Here is a 20,553-nt window from a genome sequence, read left to right on the forward strand (position 1 = left end):
GTAGGGTAGGTAATAAGACGTACCTGCCATACAGGATATATAGTACCTTATTAAAGTGAGCGACAAAATATGACACTAGATAAGTATGATTTATTTAGAAAATAACAAAGGACCATTCTGTCGACTGTACCTCAGGAATACGATATCCACGGGAAGAGTGGGAGTGCGGAGCATTCTGTCGGAACCACACGGCACCTAACAAACATATCCAAGTAGGTAATCGTAGGTTACTTCACAAATTGAGAAGGTCACTGACTGACTCACTCATTACGAAATCTACAAGTGCTATGAGTCTCAAATTTTGCATGAGGGTTCCTTTTAGAACGTAGGTGCTCACTAAGACGGGATTTCGCGAAATTCAAACACTAAGGCTGAGTTGCACCACCTAACTTTTACGGTAACTACGACGATTACCTGTGGTTTTTGTATGGAGTTTGACAGATTTTGACGTTTGTCAAAGTTAAAGTAAGATGGTGCAACCCAGCCTAAGAGGGTAAAACGGGATCCACGCGTAGAAGTCGCGGGCGGCCGCTAGTTGGAAAATACATAAAAGAGCTTTGTTATTACACTATGTTGTATTTTCAATAAAATGCATTATAATTGAGCAGTTCGCTTTCTTCCACGATCGTCTTCGCAGGTTCCGACCAAATCCCTTCAACTTCGAAGACCTTCTCTTCCCCTGTCAAAAACGCGAAGTAGCCATCTTCTTTTCCCCTGAAAAGAGTGACAAAATACTACACAATATTACTCAAGAATTAAAACAGTGTCATCATAACACCGATTTAGCACTTATAACTGGTAAAGTTATAATTATGTTTGGTCACTTTCTCTAAAAAATAATTTCACTGAAAAATAAATGAAAATATTTTTTTACGAATAGGAGGTGAAGGGGTTATATTCCGTAAATTAAGGGTTGTTTACCCTTCTTTTTGAAGTTTAAAAATAACAATCTGATCAACGCTTACCCTGATTCGTCCCGTGTTTCTTCAACGTCACTCGCCTGAAACCAATACAAGAGCATTTGCTGTAAAACGTTTTTTTTTTTCATAAGTTCGTTAGATTTTTGAAATATTTTTTTTACAGAATTGCCTTTAGCTAGACTATTTCCATTTTCTGTCATGTACCTGTAAACTAGTGATCTCACTATCCGTATTCACCATCAGCTCCGACAAATACTGAGTGACGTGGTCCTCTCTATCAGCCACGTCGACGTCATCATCACACCCCGTGCAGTTCTTGTGGTAGTCCTCGAAGATATCCCTTATCTCTCTCCTTCCAAAGATAAAGTCGTATTTCTGTCTCGTTCTCGCTTCGGCTCGGTCTGGCCTGAACTGTTCCCTGAAGTCTGGAAACGCGTCTTCGTTGATAGCCGCTTTGGATAGGAAACATAACTGGAAAAAGGAAAATAGATGTTTATGGGACGATGGTAAATCATTTGATCAAAGTTGAGCCATTTGACCTGATAAATCAGAGCAAGGAAGAGACCTATTCAGTCCTTGACTTGATCATTCATAGCCACGATAGCCCAACGGTGAATTGGTCGGACTGGCCGACTCGAGATCCGAGGAACGCTGTGGTTCGAATCCCATCGCCGCCGCTCGACTATTGTGGTGAGCCCACTCGGTACTCCAGAAAAATTGCTAGCAATTCGCATTTTTGTATTTAAATATCTACCACACAACCCGACTGACTAAAGTAGAAAGTGAGGGTCAAATCCTTCTATTTGCCTCTAGCCTCTAATATTGCGAGGGTCTTGCTCTACAGTAGAAACTACCTGCCATCTACTCTTTCTTTCTGTGTAAAAAATTACCTGATTTTTGTAATAAATACCTCAAAATCACCTCCCTCGTAGCAAGGCCTAGCGTGGGCCACCTCCAACGCCGCTATGAGCACCATAACCAGATGGGTGGCCGAACTCTGACTGACTTGATGATGGGTAGCGTGCTTCATAGACTGTAATAATATAATAAACCAACTGTTTGTAACAGATCAATGAATGAAAGCGACAATAAGTAGACCATAACGGCAAGATTCCCAAATTAAAGATTTGAGGGTAATTAGTTGGATCCCTTGCTTGGACGAATATCCGCTGTCGACTGCAGGACTATTTTTTTAAAAGAATAAATTAGGAATTTGTGAATACAAATGACTAATAATCATGTTAACCCCTCGTAGGAAGCTGAAATGCTTGTGTTACGAGTGGATTCACCACAGTATGTCTACCGCTAACGGGGGTCGAACCCGCGTTCCTCGGATCACAAGGTCCTTACTATAAGTCCCTCGAGATCCCTATTCTGTTTAAGGTCACAGTAGATCAGGTCACCTTTGCATAATTAAGCCATTCTGAATCTATTTCAAAGATAAATTATTGAGAAATTGCACAAAATCTTCTCGTAATTATTCTAATTATCTTGTTAATTAAGTTCATAGATTAACCTGTTTATAAAAGTCTGCTTTGCTTCATGGCAAAAACATTCGATAACAGTACCTACCTACTCAAACTTATGCAAATAAATAACACGTTTAATCTTACTAGGTAGGTACTTACCCGAATTTTAATAGAGTTATTATGACTTTCTATTTATTAAAAATCAAAAAATAAAAATCAAAAATATTTATTCAGTTTAGACCACAAGTGGCACTTATGAACGAATTACTTACACAGGCCATGCAAAAAAATACGATTGTATAAATACGATGCATCGTTCATACAAAGAGCAAGACTATCATCATCATCATCATCTCAGCCATAGGACGTCCACTGCTGAACATAGGCCTCCCCCAATGCTTTCCATGCTGTCCGGTTGGTAATAGCGGCCTGCGTACAGCGCCTTCCTGCTACCTTTATGATGTCATTGGTCCACCTTGTGGGTGGACGTCTCACGCTGCGTTTTCCGGTACGTGACCTCCACTCCAGAACCTTGCTGAGCACTCCAGAAGAGCAAGACTGGCGTTCTTTAGTTCTCTAGTATTTTATACATTTATAAATCAACATCCAAATGCTAAACTCTATCTAACTACTCAATCGTTCGCTAGATATCATAATACCCTATGAGCATGAGCGGGGTGGTAATATGTAATAGGTGTACGTACGTAAATACAGGGCCGTGTTCTCGGGGGAAAATGAGAAATCCTACACTTAATTATGTAGAATTTTCATACGAATGGATGGAGTAGAAAATGGGCTCAAGAAATACTTTTTTGGTCGATGGTTTAATCGTTTGAACATGAAAGTGCGCACACCGATTTGATATCAATCAACGAGTAAGATAAGGTCCTATTAGTACTTACTTAAAGGACCGACGATCTGGTGAATGTTGGGAGAAGCGCTTGGATGTGGGCAACACAGGAACGTTGTGGAAATCTTTGGGGGAAACCTTTGTCCAGTAGTGGACGTCTTTTTTAACAACGAACGAAGCCCTTAGCGGTTGCGCCAGTAGCGCCAACTAGTGAGCGCAAATTTTAATATAGACCTTAAGTTAGCCTACACATTGTAACTTTTTTCAACGATACAAAAATGCGCGTTTTACGCGGCTGCATCGCGATTGTATCGCTGCTTTTAGTATCGCGTGTAAAGGTTATCATCTTGCGGCTGTATCGAAGCTGCATCGCGACTGAATCGCTTTTGTATTGCTGCAAATTGTTAAATGTAAGAACACGGCCAGATTCCCATCTACCATATGGCTTTTTGGGCTTTAGCCCAGTGCCACGTGTATTCAAGGGGCCCCCCAGCTAAGTCAAATCAAATTTTTAACTGTCTCATTTTTTTCTATACTTTGAATGGTAAAAGGTGGGCCCCTAGGTAGTATTAGTCCAGGGCCCCTAAACTCACGGTCCGACCCTATGTAGGGCCCTAATAGAACCTGAATATACCCCTGGCTATTCGCAATGATGAGTATTTGATATCAATTCACACGTCAGCCACCCATCACAATTGCAAATATGCATTCCACTGCAGGTAGGCGCCAGGCGTGAGCAGCCTGTTCAAATATGAGCTGTATTTGATAGGATTTTAGGTCTTTTTCACGACTAACTTATAAAGAGTTTAATAGCTTATTTGGAGAATTTGGAGGAATCGGTATCAGAGGTATCAGTCACATAAGGAAAAAATCTTGTATTGTCTCTACATAATTATAAAAGAAAGTCCGAAGCCGTGCGCCGTGTCTGCTGTCAGTTCGTGATAAGCTGACAAGCTACTGAACGGATTTTCATGCGGTTTTCACCAATAGATAAAGTGATTCATTAGGAAGGTTTAGGTACTTAATTTGTCCAGGTGAAAAACGTCACTTAGGTGTTTAGGTAGGTAGGTACTAATGGTAGATTGATAACACTGATTAGGTAATAAATAAGTAAGCATTACTTACCTTTATATTTAGCTGACGCCTGGTCTTATAATAAAAATGTTTCTCACCATTAGACCCAGCTCGTCCGCGCGAACTAAAGCGGGCAGATCGATTACACGCTAAAAGTTAAACAATACAACGAAACTCATCTCGTTGGTTTGTTTGTAAAACATGTAGTTTAGGCCCTCGGCATACGGTGCGACTTTGTCTTGGTAGAGAAAAATATTCTCATTCGTTATTAAAATTTATTAAATTAGCGAATTGAGTCGCTTCTCAAACTAAATTTCAAATAAACAACTTGAAAAAATCGAACTCCTAAGGCGGGACTCGAACCCACGACCTTCCGCTTGCCGGGCGACTGCTCTTCCAACTGAGTGGGTTCGAGTCCCGCTTCACAGCTTGACGGCCAACAGAATACATTCTCATTGTATTCTAAGAAATCAAGAAATCGATATACCTTCCAGGGAAGGTCCTGTTCTCCATCTCAACTGAGGGAAATTAATCACACAGAGTAACCGCTACCACAAAACGGGGACCTCTGAGTCCGGGTCAGGTGATCTTACCACTAGACCACAGAGGCAGTTAGTGCACATATTCAAAATCTGCAAAAATTACTACAGACAGGGCCGGACCGTGAGTTTAGGGGGCTGTTTTGCATTACTAACCGTCTATTTTTTACTTTGACTTGACTAGAATTGCCCCCTTGAATCCACGGGGCCCTGGACTGTAGCCCAAAAAATGCCATAATGGTAGATCAGGCCCTGACTACGGAGCATTTCATCATCAGATCATTAGTCTCTCTTGCAGGAGCATAACGGTAGTTTATCAGAGACAAGCGAAAGATTTGACGTATCATCATCATCATCAGGTCACATATGCCCGTTTTCACCATCAATCCTTAATTTTTAAGAGACCCATTTGAAAACAAAATTCCTTATATGTGTTTGTTACCATAGGGGTCACTTAAAAATTAGGGATTGATGGTGAAAACGGGTATTAGTCTCCACTGCAGGAGCATGACCCTCTAATTTGCAAAGGCAAATGGAGGATTTGGCTTACACTCCCCACGCTGGCCAGATGGGTTGGAATTTGATGTATTAAGTATTTTTATTTTTAATGTTTTGTTTTGCACTATTTTGTAGCGTGTGTGCAGCCTGCCTAACTCCCACGTTTAATGTGCATCCGCATGTTTACACTACACCCGAATATCGTGTTGTAAAATACTCAATACGTTATCTCACACAGTCACACTTATTTAAAAATGTACGAGTAGGTATGTTACTTTTCAAACAGTTCCCAAATTTTCAGGAAGCAATCTCTCGTGATAATGTTTATGCCGGCTGACGCCGTTTTCCATACTCTTTGCATAGTTTGCATGCACACAACTACTTACCTTAGCCACATCATGTGTCTTAAGAGCTAAGGCTCTTGGTCTGCAAGCTGCATTACTATGGGGTCCGAGGATACCCCCTAGCATTAGCAATTATACTAGTGATGGCAACTGCTATAAAAGCAATCCTGCATATTGACTATGGTCTCTGACAATATGATTGATTAGTAAAATTCTACCTGTTTCAGTTTTGTTGTTGTTTCCTCCGGGTCTTCATATTTTAACTTACCAAGTAGGTTCGTTCGTTTGTTTCAGCCAAATGACGTCCACTGCTAGACAAGGCAGCAAGCAAGTGGTGCAAGCAGTGGTAAGGACTGGAATGGAGGCCATGTACCATGTAAGCGCAGCGTGTGACGTCCACCCACAAGGTGGACATTATGGTCTTATACATAGAGGTTGTAGGAAAACGCTGGATGCAGGCCAATCTGGAAATCATTGGGAGAGGCCTGTGAGCATCCTATGACTGAAATGATGATGATGATGGAAAGATTAATATTATTATGTAGGTGTGACCTACTCACTCAGTGTGACCGACAAAAGACAATGTTTATGTTTTTACTGATATCTACTTACTTACAATGACCTTCGACAATAACTTTTATTTTTATCTTAACTGCATTGACACAGTCATCGAGTGATAATACGAGTACCTAAGTTGTAATTGTTAAAAATAACAAGGTCATAATATTGATGAATGCTTTTTAGCGATAAACTGCTTTTTAGGGTTCCGTAGTCCTGACAAGGAACCCATATTTTTCTGCTGGTTCTGATGCAAAACTTTGCAAAGTTTCATCATACCTCGAATGCATCATGGAGGCATAATAGATGCTCTTCTTCAAGAAAGGAGATAACACCTTACTGAAGTATTACAGACCCATCTCGCTTCTGAGCCCTGTCTACAAGCTGTTTTCGAGGGTCATCACGAATCGTCTCGTGCGTAGTTTAGATGACTTCCAGCCTCCCGAACAAGCCGGTTTCTGAAAAGGTTTTGGTACCATAGACCACATCCATACGCTGCGACAGGTTATACAGAAGACTGAGTAGTATAACTTGTCACTATGCTTGGCGTTCGTGGACTATGAGAAGGCCTTCGATTTGATCGAAACCTACGCAGTTTGCAGTATCTCCAACGGTGCTGTATAGTTTCAGTAAATGGAGGTGCTGAAGTGCTTGTAGGGAAACGCCACCATGTTGGTCCTATTACAAGAGCAGAGCACGAGGACGATTCCACTACAGCGAGGTGTAAGGCAGGGAGATGTTATTTGTCCGAAACTTTTCACTGCATTAGAAGACGCTTTCAAACTCTTGGAATGGAAAGGATTCGGTATAAACCAATAGATTTTGCATGACAGCAAATATAATTAGGGGAGACCGAGGAGTTGTAACAGAGGTGAGTTGTAACAAAGTCAATTTCTCTCAACCTATGACATTTATCGAGTTAAGTAGTGATCTGTTTGCGTGAAATTACCAGCTCGCTAACTGACATAGGTGAAGAGAAATCGGCTTTGTTATAACTAACCTCTGTTACAAATCTCCTCGATCTCCCCTATCGGTTTTAACCACATATTTAAGCTGAAAAAGATAAATTAATGGATGATTTAATATCCCGACGTCGTTGATAAAAAGTTTGTAAACAATATGCGATAATTCAATACGTATTGTCTGAGCACGAGACGAGTCGTATTTGGCTCCAAATATTTACTTCTACTAGTTGTGTTTGAGTTTCGAGTGATTTAATTGTGAAAATTATTTAAGTTTTCAAATATCACGACTAAATTTTGCAGCATTTTTGTAGTGTTTCACCAGTGGTGGCTTATGAAATAATTTCAAGTACAAGTAAGTACATAACCTACCTAAGTAATTGTAACTCTTTAAAGTACCTACCTAAGTACCTATGTTATTGAAAAAGAAATGGTTCTACCTAATGAGTAGGTATTAATTTTTGGTCTAAAAATAACTCTTATTATTACCATTTTATCCAGAATTAAGTCCGAAAAACAATATTTTTTATTCAAGAAAGACTGACCGTCCACTTCGATAAGATTTTCTGCGTCATTCTGTTATTTAATTTTATCATGCCCCATAACTTGCAGTTTCATTGGAACTTATTTATTAATACCTATTTATCTTACTTAGATTCACATTTATTTTAAAGTAGGTATACAATTATTACTATTCCACTGTTTCCAGTGTTACGGAGAAATACTATTGTCTTGAAAACATTGTATTGTAACGATATTATACAGGGTGGAATTTTGTAATGCCACCTGGAGGGAAAGTACTCTTAATATTGTAGATAGAATTTTTTTCTCAAAGAAAACATTCCTTTATTTTTGAAAAGAAATAGAACTGCATTCAAATATTTCCAAAAATTTGCTTGCCACTCCCGGGAATCGAACAAACTAAAATCTGTTAAAAATTACATCCTGTATATTTATTACATTGATCATTAGGGTTAAGTATAAGGATAAAATCTCTCTAACAAACTTGATAAATCAAATGAAAGGATAACCATGAAATCTTAAGTTTTTTTTTATTATGTAGGTACAGAAAATTTTATGGTATTGTATGGTAGTGAATTTTCGAAAAAAATTCGAATATCTTTCTTTTCACAAATAAAGGAATGTTTCCTTTCAGTAAAATTTCCTATCTACAGTATTAAGAGTATTTTCCCTCCAGGTGGCATTACAAAATTCCACCCTGTATTTTGTAGGTTTTTGTATTGTCTATGACGCCCGTGTGAGGTAGGTCAAGGTAGATTAGATACGTTAGTGTGAGAATAAATACCTACCTACACCGAATATATTATTTATAGAAGGCCCATTTGTTTGAAAGATAAAATTGGCGAACGATATTCTGCCTATTCATTATTTATTCACTTATAGCCAATTTAGGTCTGAGATTTATTAATACCCTTTATTTTCCAGATTTAAAATGAAATCAGCAATAATAACACTGTCGCTAATAACGACGTTTTTGGCACCAGCTTCAGCCGTTTGCCACGCGTGTTTCGACCATGTGTGCTACACCCGAAAGAAGGTTTTCGAAGGCGCCCAACTGTCGGGTCAGATCGCCATAGATCGTATGGACAACTTGCTGCATCTCCATTACAAAGACATAAGAAACACAGACTATACAGCAGTAGTGGACCTCAATTTTGATAATCTGAAGATGAATACTTTGCCTGTCGCATACTCTTTCGCACGAGCCATTAACCAACACACAGGAGAAGTGTATTTCTCTGGAACTAAAGGCATTTACAAGTACAGTACGATGACGAAACAAACTGAACGATTCGCTCATTTCAGCAAAACTATCTGGCACATGCAATTTAAGGATAAGTTGTATTTTTCTGAATACCAAAAACAGGGATTGCATTATATTGATGGTAATCGTACAGTGTGCATTTCTGCTTTGACAGATTATGTCATTGATGATTTTATAGTGGACAAATTCGATGATATTTATTTTACGAGCGACTATTTAGTTTATAGGTTGAAAAAGGGGGCGACCAAACCGTGTCTGTTCAGTAAAATTCTTTATTCTTTGTCCACTGACAAAAATGATAACGCCCACTTTTTGGACGCTAACACTAGAACGTTGTATTACCTAGATTATCCGCGTGATTTGTTGATAGAATTAGGTATGTTTGACGTGGGTACTGTGGTGTTCAGAATGGTGTTTGACATTGTCAACGATATAATATACTGTGACGCGGCTGATGACAAAGTGTACCTTCTGTACCCGAATTACGCTCGCTGTTCTTTGACCAAAAAAACTGGGGATAGTAAACCACAGTACTCAATTAATTAAAAATATGTTAACTAATTTTAAGTACTACTATTATTAAATTAATTTTGTTAAAATTGTGTGTTTGGTTTGTTATAATTTATATTCGCGAATGACGTGTGATTGCAATTTATTTTAAATAATAAAACATTTTGTAAATATCAAGCCTTTATTACTTGTTGTGCTCATAATGTTATGTAATCATTTACATTATAATTTTAATTACGTAGGATATATTGTCATGGAATCAATTGATTTAATATTATACTTGTTTAAAAAAAGAAAACGATGTAACTGTGAAATTTAAGACCAGAAGATGATCCAGTGTTGCCAGTATACAAAATGTTCTCTCGTGTGGTTGCCAGTTACAAAATAATAAAAACAAATAAGTATAAAATAAATCAATCGCTTTTGGAATGTTTTAAACTAAGTATATGTTCGAAGTAAGTAAGTAAATTGTAAACATTAAATATATTTATGTTTCACATTAACTTGAATTTACATATCACAAGCATACGATATAGACATTTAAGAATAAACTGTATATTATAAATAACGTTTTTTAATTCTACCGAATAACAATTTTTTAACCCCAATATAAGAATAAAGCAACTGGAATAACAATTTTTAAACCCAATAACATTAAGAACAATTTAAATTTAATTTAAATTTAATTTCGTTAATGGTTCAACCATTTGAAAAAATACTTGGCAATTTAAATTTTACACTTACCTAAAAAGGAAAATAGGGCCAAGTGTCAAATAAGGCCAAGGTTTTAAAGAAAAATACTTATTAATAAAAAAAAGAAAACTGTGTTATAGCAGTGATTCAGGAACGAATGCTGTCTCTTTTCTACATAATCCGTTTTAACTGTACTAGTGAGAGACAAAAAGTATTTAGTAAAAACGGTGATATAACACAGTTTTTTATTACCCAAGTTTAATCAGTCCATAAAAGCCGCGGCCTGACTACAAGCGTTGATATGTCTATTTATTCGAGACTATAATGACTGCAGGGTTATGTACTACGAGAAGATTATATTGTTTTATATTGATGGTGTCGATAGAGACATCAGACGTTAGTTTTAATCGTATCGTAACCTATTTAAACAGAACTCTTGCAATCAAGCCACAGCCTTACACTACCAATATCACCACACCCATAAATTAACGCTAGAATTTCAATAAATTGTATAAAAACATCAAAATATTAATACAAAACTTACGATATAAAAAAAAAACAGTACGATTCAATTCCGTTGCTGGTTTCAAACAGTAGTCGGAAGACCGTTAACCCTTTACATGGTAATGGGAACATAGTTCCCACTATTACCATTTCCTCTAGAATAATTCCTCATTTTGGTCTTGAAAACTAAATAACTTTTCTTAGATTTTTAGACCAAAAAAATGTTTTTAACTGATTTTCTTCCACCATTTTCAGCACCATTCGATATGTTGTCCCGAAGTTAGTAGGACAAGCTACATTTGCGACGTTTTTAAGTGTCCCACATACTGATAATGTAATAATTTGGAAGACAAAATCCTGTGAGTTTAAGTGCCGTACTAATAAAGTTTGTGTGGATGTCTGCAATCCAGACTCTGGTTGCATGTTTGTTATTCTTTCACGCGAAAACTACGGAACGGATTTTGATCAAACTTTACAGTATATTGAATATAACTCAGAATAACATAATAGGCTATAATTTATAACGATCTGTGACAATAATTTCACGCGGGCAAAACCGCGGGCACCTCTAGCAAAAAATAATTAAAATTCCAAAGCCAAAAGTCTAAAATACCGTGTGAAACCAGCAACGAACCTCACCACGTCGACTATACTGCTACACCTTGCTATGCTTGCAACGCCGCTCTGTCCATATCGTGTGTATAGGGGCCAGAGAGTGGCGCTCCAGTGTCCTCAGCCATTCCTTAGGGCGCAGCCTCTGTCTGGAAAGCGGACAGGTGTGATGCCAGGGTTAGTTTGGGCTAACTACTTTGTTTTTGGGGTTTATTAAAGGTATAGACCGTTACACTTCTGACACAAGCAAATATTTAGCCATTTAGAGCGCTAATATGCCTTATGGCAACCCACTTGTTACTAGCGTTCTTTTAAAAGAACGCTAGTTTTTACATAAATATTTTTACTAATGTGGGTAGTGTAAACTATTTTTATGTGCAACATTTGAAAGATGAGGTGTGTCGCAGTACTACTCTTATAAGTACACTGACGTAAATAACTATAAAGTTTTGGAGCGATTGTTTTGAGATAAATTTATCATGACTGATTTAAGGTAAGTGATAGAAAAAGTGAATTCCGTAACAAGTGGGTTAAGTTCGCCTAATGTTAATATTTTTGGCATTGAAGTATAAATAAATAAATAAATAAATAATAAGTAACTAGTCTTAACCCTTTAACATTCATAACATAAACCAATTTTTCATTGTTTTTGGACCTTAAGACAATCAAAATGTGGTGGGAACTATATTCCCACTGCCTTATAAAGGCATAAGATCCAAATCTAAATATTTATGATTATGTTTAGCCTAAATTAGGCAAACAAATACTTGAATTTGATTGTACTTGGACGAGATATAACGGATAGGAAATATAAGTGATTTAGAGAGGAATCACGAATTACTAGTGTTTTTAAATATTTATGCCCGTGTCAAAAAATTAATAATACCAATAAATAGACCAAGTACGTAGCTAAAACTATGAACGAAAACCTTTTAAAATGTGACAACATATCTGTGTCTTGCCATTAATTTAATGAAATAATTATTAACAGGAGCATACGCTTCGCGAATTCGGCTCGCGCGTATACGCTCGCGAACGAACGCTCGCAAGCGAATGCTCCCTATGTAACATAGTTAAATACGTACATTGCACTCTCCCCTTTCCTCAGGTTTCTTGTTAGCCATCGTCTCAGGGTTGTACTCGTTCTCAAGACCAAACGTCTGAAATAAAAAACATTGAATTTCATACATATTCGACCTCTTACCGTATTCAAATAAACTATAGTGGTCAATTAATCAATTGTTCTTGTTGTGAAGCTATTCTTTTTATGACGCTAGTTTTTTAACACGAAAAAAAAGTCATTAAATTTTCATTTATACAAATGATATTAAATTTTCACGTAAACAACAAAATAAGCACTTAAACCCATTCAAGCAAATAACTCTTGATTAACAATATTTTTTTTTAAACTAGCTACACCAATTTAAAAAACTGGCAACACTATCACGGGGGCTTATCTACCTACCTTCAAAATGTCCAAATTGGACATATGCTCCCCCGGCCCTTGCTGTGCGAAGTGATGGAGCACCTTTCCCCCCTTTTCCATCATCAGTGCCCCACCTGTCTGCACCCAATCACCCTTCAAATCACCCCCGAGGCCTAATTACAAAAATACATACTAATTACAACACTATACGACATTACGACCACAGCAAACCCATCTTTTGAGATTAAAAATCCGTTTTATGAGATTCGAAACTCATTTTTGAGATTAAAAACCCAACCTTTGAGATTAAAAATCCATCTTTTGATATTAAACCCCCATCTTTTGAGATTAAAACGCATCTTTTGATATTCAAAACGCATCTTTTGGGATTAAAAACCCATCTTTTGATATTCAAACCCCATCTTTTGAGATTAAAACGCATCTTTTGAGATTCAAAATGCACTTTTTGAGATTCAAAACCCATTTTTGAGATTGAAAACCCATTTAAAAAAAATTAAAATCCCATCTTTTTAGATTAAAACCCCACCTTTTGAGATTAAAAATCCATCTTTTGAGATTAAAAACCCATCTTTGCTGCAGTCGGTCAAGAAATACACGTAAATGAAACCTCAAGCAGTTCAATGTTGCACATCCGTTCGGTCGGACAGTTCTGCACGTAGTGATGCATTAGGCGGCCATTTTGAAATAGCACGCAGCCGCCATTTTGTAACCCGTCGCCGATTAGATCGGTTTCCAAACCTGCGGTTGGTATTTGGTTACTTTCTGGAGGTTTTCATCATCATTTCAGCCACAGGACGTCCACTGCTCAACTTAGGCCTCCCCCAAAGTTATCTACTAGTCAATTTTTTGCTATTTTCACTTAATTGGTGTGTTAGCAGATGCGCAGTTTAAAGGTCCTGGTTCGATTCTTGGACGGGGCAATTTATTGGTGGTTCTCGTTCTGGATTACCATAGTATTCCAGCTTCTGCATACAGAAGGTCGCGGTTTAAATCCCGAAAACATTTGTGTTTTCTAATTACTAACAATATGACAAAATTATTTGCAAGAAAAGTTTTTTTTTATGTGACAGGAGGCAAACGAGCAAACGGATCACCTGATGGTAAGTGATTACCGTCGCCCATAGACACCCGCAGTCTAGTATAGTTAAGTACCCATTATTAAGGCACATTTCAGGAATACGTTTCTTGAGCTTACCCATGCTGCGGCCTTTAGCAATGGCCTCGCGTGACTGCTTCCACAGCAGGGACGTGAGGATCGTGACGAGGTTGAACCGCTTGAAGCCGAGTTGCTGGTACGTCGCGATGTTCTCTACGTAGTACAGGTCTGTAATGGATGAAATACATATGTTATAAATGGATGGCACATAGCTCGTAGAGACGATGGCCATTGGGGCAGAAAAATTCTCGAGTGGCGACCACGGGCTGGAAGACGTAGCGTGGGTAAGCCTCCTATTATGTGGACCGACGATCTGTTTAAGGTCACGGGAGGAGCCTGGTTGCGGGCAGCGCAGGACCGTTCATCGTGGAAAACCTTGGGAGATGCCTTTGTCCAGCAGTGGACGTCATTTGGCTGAAACGAACGAAATGGATAATGTGATGCTAAAACGCTTGTTCGTTTCATTAAGTAACGTCCACTGCTGGACAAAGGCCTCTTTCAAAGATTTTTTGGTACACTTCCCGCAACCTCAAATACCTGCCTTGCCATGCATAAAAAAAAAGAAAGAAAATACCTTCACTAGATCGTTTGGTTGGAGGCTTGCCTAAATTACGTTTTCCGGTCCGTGGTTGCTACTCAAGAACTTTTCAACCCAAACGGCTGTCAGTTCTAGCTGTGCTCCTCTTATTGCCACTTAAGTTTGGCAATTCGGGGGGCTATAACCGGTAGGTACTTTGATTCTCCTACGGATTTCCTCATTTCTGATCGGGTCGAAAATGCGTTGTGTCACATTAGCATCGCGAAATTCAATTCGTTCATCCATCGTCTTATGGTTCTTATGAAAATTCGTACAAATTGTAAAATGTATGTTACCTCCATCGAAGAATTTCCCGTCAACGAATTCCTTGGAGCCGGCCTCCTCGACACCGATGCCGACCAGCTTGATGTTATGCTTGGACAGAATGGGGGCTATCTCTCCAAGCTGTAATACAGGAAAAAGTAGCATTAACCACATGGGTCCTTTACGAGATTGTCAGTCCACCGCTCAATCATCATCATCATTTCAGCCATATCTTATGGCCACTGCTGAACATAGGCCTCCCTCAATATTCATAATGACCGATTGGTAGCGGTCTCCATCCAGCGCCTTTCTGCTACCTTTATGAGATCGTCGGTCCACTGCTCAATACTCATATTGAAATAATTACAATAAATATAATGACTAGAGATGGGCCGACTAGTCGCCGACTAGTCGGGAAAGCCGACTATTCGGCATCATTTGTAGTCGGCCGACTAGTGACGACTATTCGGCAAAATATGCCGATTATAATCGGCGCATTACAAATTAAATATATGAATGAAATAAAACTCATAATCACCAAGATGATTATGGGGTAGACCAAGGGCGTTTCTCTAAACCACTTTCGACTGCAAAAATCAGTAAAAAGTGGTTTCACCAGATTTAGAATTTTGGCAATCAGTCTAAATTCATACAAAGTTAAGATTAGTTAAAATTACCATGAAATCATCAAATGTGTAAAGTTTATGTAATTTCTCCATATAAAAATTATGACTTTTTTTTTGGGAAAATATACATGGAATTGCATACCTATCCTGCGGGGAAGTGGTAGATTATGTGGGGCTCCTCTCATCGGAAGGATGAGGAATACCCACATAAATAATAGCCCCTGCTGGGTGGGCCCTGCTTATCTGACGGTGGTTAGTCCGTGCTCTGCAGGCGGGGGTACCCCCACGTCCCCAGCTCGCTGACCATCGCCGTGGAGGGTGGAGAGGAATCAGTGGGCCTAGGATGCGTGCCGAGATAAGCGCAATTTTGCCCATACATTTTGACGTCGACAAGTAAGAATAATATCAGGGCGCGCATCCTAACCCAGCAGGAGGCGATCATAATTATTGTCACCTCCTCTGACCCCTCCGCCGTCGAAAATTATGACATCTACCTCAGGTACTGTTAGGTGATTGTAATGTTGCTTTTTATTTTTTATCATATTAAAAAATCTCATTTCTTAAGAAGTTACCTATATTTATCTCTTAAGATAATCTAGATATTCTTTTTTCTTTGAGAAATCTAGATATTATTCTTTGGACAAGTAGGTATTAGAATGATCGGCATTGCCGATTAGTCGGCCGACTAGTCGGCAATTTGAAAACCGATTAGTCGGCTAGTCGGTTAGTCGGCAAAGACCATAGTCGGCCCATCACTAATAATGACCTCTTTAGCCCACAGCCTGCAGAACATGCATCCCCAGCGACGGAAGAAGATGACGGCCACGTTTTGGTCCTCCCAGAAACTCTTCAGCTCTTTCACCTGAAACAAAACACAGTCCAGACATAAGCTATAAGTATTAGGGGTTTTAAACTTACATGTTGTTTACTGTAAAAGATTTTGGGTTTCAGTTAAAAAATGATTATTTTGAGCTGTGTGTGTATGTATAGATCATTTCATCCACGAAGACGCGCCCCACCAATTTTTGGTCGAGGGAAGCGCGGGGTGCACGGAGTTTGATCCGAGCAATCCGAGCGTCATTATTGTAGTGTGCGTGTGCACTCATGGATGATTTAGCGTGTACCGATAACACTCTTAAACATTAGCGGAAGAATGGTGAGGCGCGTCTTCGTGGATAAAACGATCTATAGCAGGGTTGCATGATTTAAATCAAGTTGATTTAAATCACGATTTTTATTACATGATTTTTTTAATAAAAATCATTGATTTAAATCAATGACCGAAAATGGAATTAATGAAAGGCTGGGAGTTAATATTAATCAACTGTAATGTTCGAAAACAATGTTAATATTAGGTGTTAATGTATGAAATTGTCGTTTTGTATGGAGAATCTGAAAAATTTAATTTTTCCATACAATCACATTTGCGATTTTTCAGATAACCACATAATTAACTTTTTTTGGCGGTGTTGCCTGCTCCATACATCAATTCTACGTAAATAAAAATGTATTTCGCAGAACCTAATAAAAATCAAAAAAATAAAATTAATCAAAAAAATCGTGATTTTTTTTAAAAAAATCTGATTTTTTTGATTAAAATAAAAAAATCGTGATTTTTATCCACCCTGATCTATAGTTATTGTATGAAAAAAATATTTGACAAAATCCTTTTTAAAAAAAGTAAAGTGACAATCATTAACAGCAGTACACTGTCGCGGCGTCCTAACTCCAGCCCTGTTTGACATTAAAGTATCCACATTCCACATTCTGCCAAAACAATTCGGCGCTATAGCGCGACGTCAAGCTAACATTAGCGCGCGCTAGGTAGCGTTCTATTTGGCGAAGTCTCTGAAATACATACATATGTATTGCCTAAATATAAGAAAAATATTTACTGTGTTTAAATTACAGTTTCAAGCTCAATACAACAATACTCAACATTTTATTACATCCATTATGTACTTAAAATTAGAACATTATGGGCTACATTATTTCTAGATGTCATTTATCTTTAACCCTTATTTTTCATTGTTTTTTGGATGCTAAGACAAGGGAACAAAGTTCAAAATATAGTGGGAAATATATTCCCACTGCCATATAAAGGGTTAAATAAAACAGTTATTTAACTTGTTACTATAGGATTTATCTTTGCTATAAAGCCTTTTATCTAGCTAGGAGAAAAACATTGACACCATAAATATCTTCTTATCAACGTTACTTGAGAAAGGTGACAGCAATAAATATAAGAAAAGCAATAACATGATCAATTGGTGTTATCTGAAAGTCGTATATGTATGGACGGAATGTTTTTATAATTTCTTTTATACATTATTTACATACATCATATCAATGCAAATGTCCGATGTTTGCATAATACATATTCCTTTAAAAGGTATAAAACAGGTTTGTTTAAACAGAAAGCTTTAATTTGCATTTGATCTCAATTGAACAGAAAAAATACAGAAAACATTCAAACGTAAATGTTGTGCAATAAAGTATACAAATGGTTCGTTGGTTTGAAACGGACAATGAAGTAACAACACTGTAGAAACATGACTAATGATGTTGTTGATTTCATGCAATATGACGAAATTCGTTTTGAGTTCTGCAATTGGCGTAAAAGATGACCACTGCCTATAGCTAAAATGTGGATATTTTGTTTAAGTTTTATTGTGAAATTAATTTATGAACCTCCCTTTATCCATATGAAGAAGTAATTAGGACATCGGCAAACCTTAAAGTCATCAAATACAACACTCAAACAACATCCTTGTTTGCTTTTATTTTTCCAGTAGTTTCTAATAAGTTCTTTGTGACAAAGCATAGCTGCAATCCCACACACACTATCCTAAGATGTTTACTTACAAGTACTGTCATCTCATACAACTCACACAGATGTAACAAGGAAAGATGCATCATATACTGTTAATTACTGCATTTGTACTCCTAATCTCAGTTCACGCTCGACTTGAATTGCTAATTAATGCATAATACCTACAAGGAGTGAAATAGTTCATACAAACGTTATACATAAGTGGTTAAGCCGGTTTTCACATCCCACTTGCGATTAGAGTTATCTGAGCTAGCATTTAGACTAGAAAATTCGAACTTATCAATTTATCACACAATTAGATCTAGATTAGAAACAAAAAAAGGAAAGTTTATGAAAAGAATTAAATTGAAAGTACCTCTCCATTGGCGACGCTCTTCACTTTTTGGGCGCCGATTGCATTAATATCGATGGACATCTTCGATACACTTCTGTTGATCGTTGAATATACAAAAACTAAACTTCGCAAGCGACTGCCGCTAAAGAAATGAACGGGAAATGACGAGAAAGAAAATAAAAACATTCGCAATCCAACAGGCAATACGCACAGATATGGAATAGAGTAGATACAGCAAGTTGCTAGTCAAAGCGTGCCATTCCGATATGTCCAAATGGACATACATGGTCGAGTGATGTTCATGTAATCCGATTACAACAATCGGATACGATGATTTTACGAGGACAGTAGTACGAACACGGTAGAGAGAAGAAATTATTTACGGATTGAGAATTGTAATTAACAGCAACGAGTAACAAATATGTAATTAATTAAAATAAAGTAGCAGAAGAAGAATTATAAAACAAGTAATATCAGTGATCGCGGAAGACAGAGTGCACTGTATAACGTCGAAATATACAAATCAAGAAGTTAGGTCAGTGATCGCAGTATACACTATTACTACTATGTATACGACGCCCGAGATTTTGTCGTTTAGAAATATCTTCAACTAGGTACCTGACTTAGCTTTATGAAAAAAAAACGTATTGGCAAAACTACGCATTTTTACATTTATTAAAAATAAAAAGCTTGAGTAAAATAGTCTTTATTTTATGAAAGTAGGTCATTTACTTACTAGGATATTTAAAAGTATGGAATTAAGTATGAATTACTAGTAGTACTATTTAACATAATGGAATAACGATCATTACTTTCATAAACATTAGGCACAACAAAAATATTATTTGCAAATTAATAATGTAGAATTGTAGAATAACGTCTACCACTACATAATTATTTTAATCCACAGTCAGACTAGCTATAAAAGACAATGCCGGAAATTGGCGTCTTTTTTTTTTCGCGCGGCCATCGACCAAACTTTGTTTTTTGATTACAAAATAGTGTAATAAATCAAACTTACTATGACATGTATACCTCTAAACTCAGTCTGAACTGAGTTACAAGCATTAGAAGTTTGATGATTTTCATACTAGATTTGCTTTTTGCGCGCAAAGTTTTGTAAGAAATTGCAACAAACTAGTGAGATTGTATGTGTAAACAAACAATACCATCCATTAAAGGCTCCAGACATCAGTATGGAGCAGAATCAGCGCAATAAAAAAATAGCGCAATATTTTGTTGCAATTTCTTACAAAACTTGCGCACAAAAAGCAAATCTAGTATGAAAATCATCAAACTTCTAATGCTCGTAACTCAGTTCAGACTGAGTTTAGAGGTATACATGCCATAGTAAGTTTGGTTTATTACACTATTTTGTAATCAAAAAACAAAGTTTGATCGATGGCCGCGCGAAAAAAAAAAGACGCCACTTTCCATACAAAATCTGGCATTGCCATTTAACAAAATATCAGTTTTATCGGAATTAATTATTTTTTGAATCGAGTCACACGTTATCATTCGATGACTTTGCGAATGCAGTACGATGATACGATTACTTTTACGTTGCGGCAATCACTAAAATTCGCTAAAATGACACTAATGACGTTTAAAAAGTGGCACGCTCGGCTTCATACAAATTTTGACACATGCTGCATCTATCCTTATCTGTGGGCAATACGGCAAAATTGACAGCAATTTTGACAGTAATGACAGGTAAGTGCGTGACAAATTTTACTTTTTTTTAATAAAACGTTGCATGGGAACATAAAAAGTAATGAATATGCGCTACGACTTCAAGAAACAACTGCTTGAAATGAAACGTGTTTTTTCTCTGATTGGGCAATACTTGACATTCAAAATAACCTTGAAATTATCTGTTCACTGATTGGCTGAAATAAAGATGCCTTGTGTTTGTTGACCAATCCGAATCATGAACGACGATTACAACGGCAGAGAAAATACATCATTCATTCGTTCGTTGTGTCATTTTTGGTGTA

The 20,553-nt window shown here is 37.4% G+C and overlaps 2 protein-coding genes across 2 annotated transcripts; both read right to left on the reverse strand.

The window, feature by feature from the left end:
- Nucleotides 1-581: 581 nt before the first annotated feature.
- Nucleotides 582-4,452, reverse strand: LOC135084655 (uncharacterized). The gene is made up of 5 exons (XM_063979430.1): nt 4,412-4,452; nt 1,831-1,953; nt 1,125-1,391; nt 966-1,000; nt 582-714 (listed from the first exon to the last, which is right to left on the reverse strand). The coding sequence occupies exons 1-5, from the start codon at nt 4,412-4,414 to the stop codon at nt 582-584; spliced, it is 561 nt and encodes a 186-aa protein (XP_063835500.1). The 5' UTR covers nt 4,415-4,452.
- A 5,220-nt stretch (nt 4,453-9,672) lies between these two features.
- Nucleotides 9,673-18,758, reverse strand: LOC135084614 (prostamide/prostaglandin F synthase-like). The gene is made up of 7 exons (XM_063979384.1): nt 18,578-18,758; nt 16,156-16,251; nt 14,796-14,904; nt 13,962-14,090; nt 12,785-12,918; nt 12,405-12,479; nt 9,673-11,468 (listed from the first exon to the last, which is right to left on the reverse strand). The coding sequence occupies exons 1-7, from the start codon at nt 18,740-18,742 to the stop codon at nt 11,451-11,453; spliced, it is 726 nt and encodes a 241-aa protein (XP_063835454.1). The 5' UTR covers nt 18,743-18,758; the 3' UTR covers nt 9,673-11,450.
- Nucleotides 18,759-20,553: the final 1,795 nt, after the last annotated feature.

The sequence above is a fragment of the Ostrinia nubilalis genome, chromosome 26 (genome assembly GCF_963855985.1).
Source record: "Ostrinia nubilalis chromosome 26, ilOstNubi1.1, whole genome shotgun sequence".
Classification (NCBI taxonomy): domain Eukaryota; kingdom Metazoa; phylum Arthropoda; class Insecta; order Lepidoptera; family Crambidae; genus Ostrinia; species Ostrinia nubilalis.

Excerpts from the sequence above, each read along its gene's own strand:
- LOC135084614 (XM_063979384.1), bottom strand. The coding sequence starts at position 18,742 with ATGTTTTTATTTTCTTTCTCGTCATTTCCCGTTCATTTCTTTAGCGGC. Across the intron at positions 16,252-18,577 it reads AGAGCGTCGCCAATGGAGAG|GTGAAAGAGCTGAAGAGTTT; the intron begins GTACTTTCAATT and ends GTTTTGTTTCAG. Across the intron at positions 14,905-16,155 it reads GCAGGCTGTGGGCTAAAGAG|CTTGGAGAGATAGCCCCCAT; the intron begins GTCATTATTAGT and ends CCTGTATTACAG.
- LOC135084655 (XM_063979430.1), bottom strand. Across the intron at positions 1,392-1,830 it reads ACGAGGGAGGTGATTTTGAG|TTATGTTTCCTATCCAAAGC; the intron begins GTATTTATTACA and ends TCCTTTTTCCAG. Across the intron at positions 1,001-1,124 it reads GTGAGATCACTAGTTTACAG|GCGAGTGACGTTGAAGAAAC; the intron begins GTACATGACAGA and ends TATTGGTTTCAG.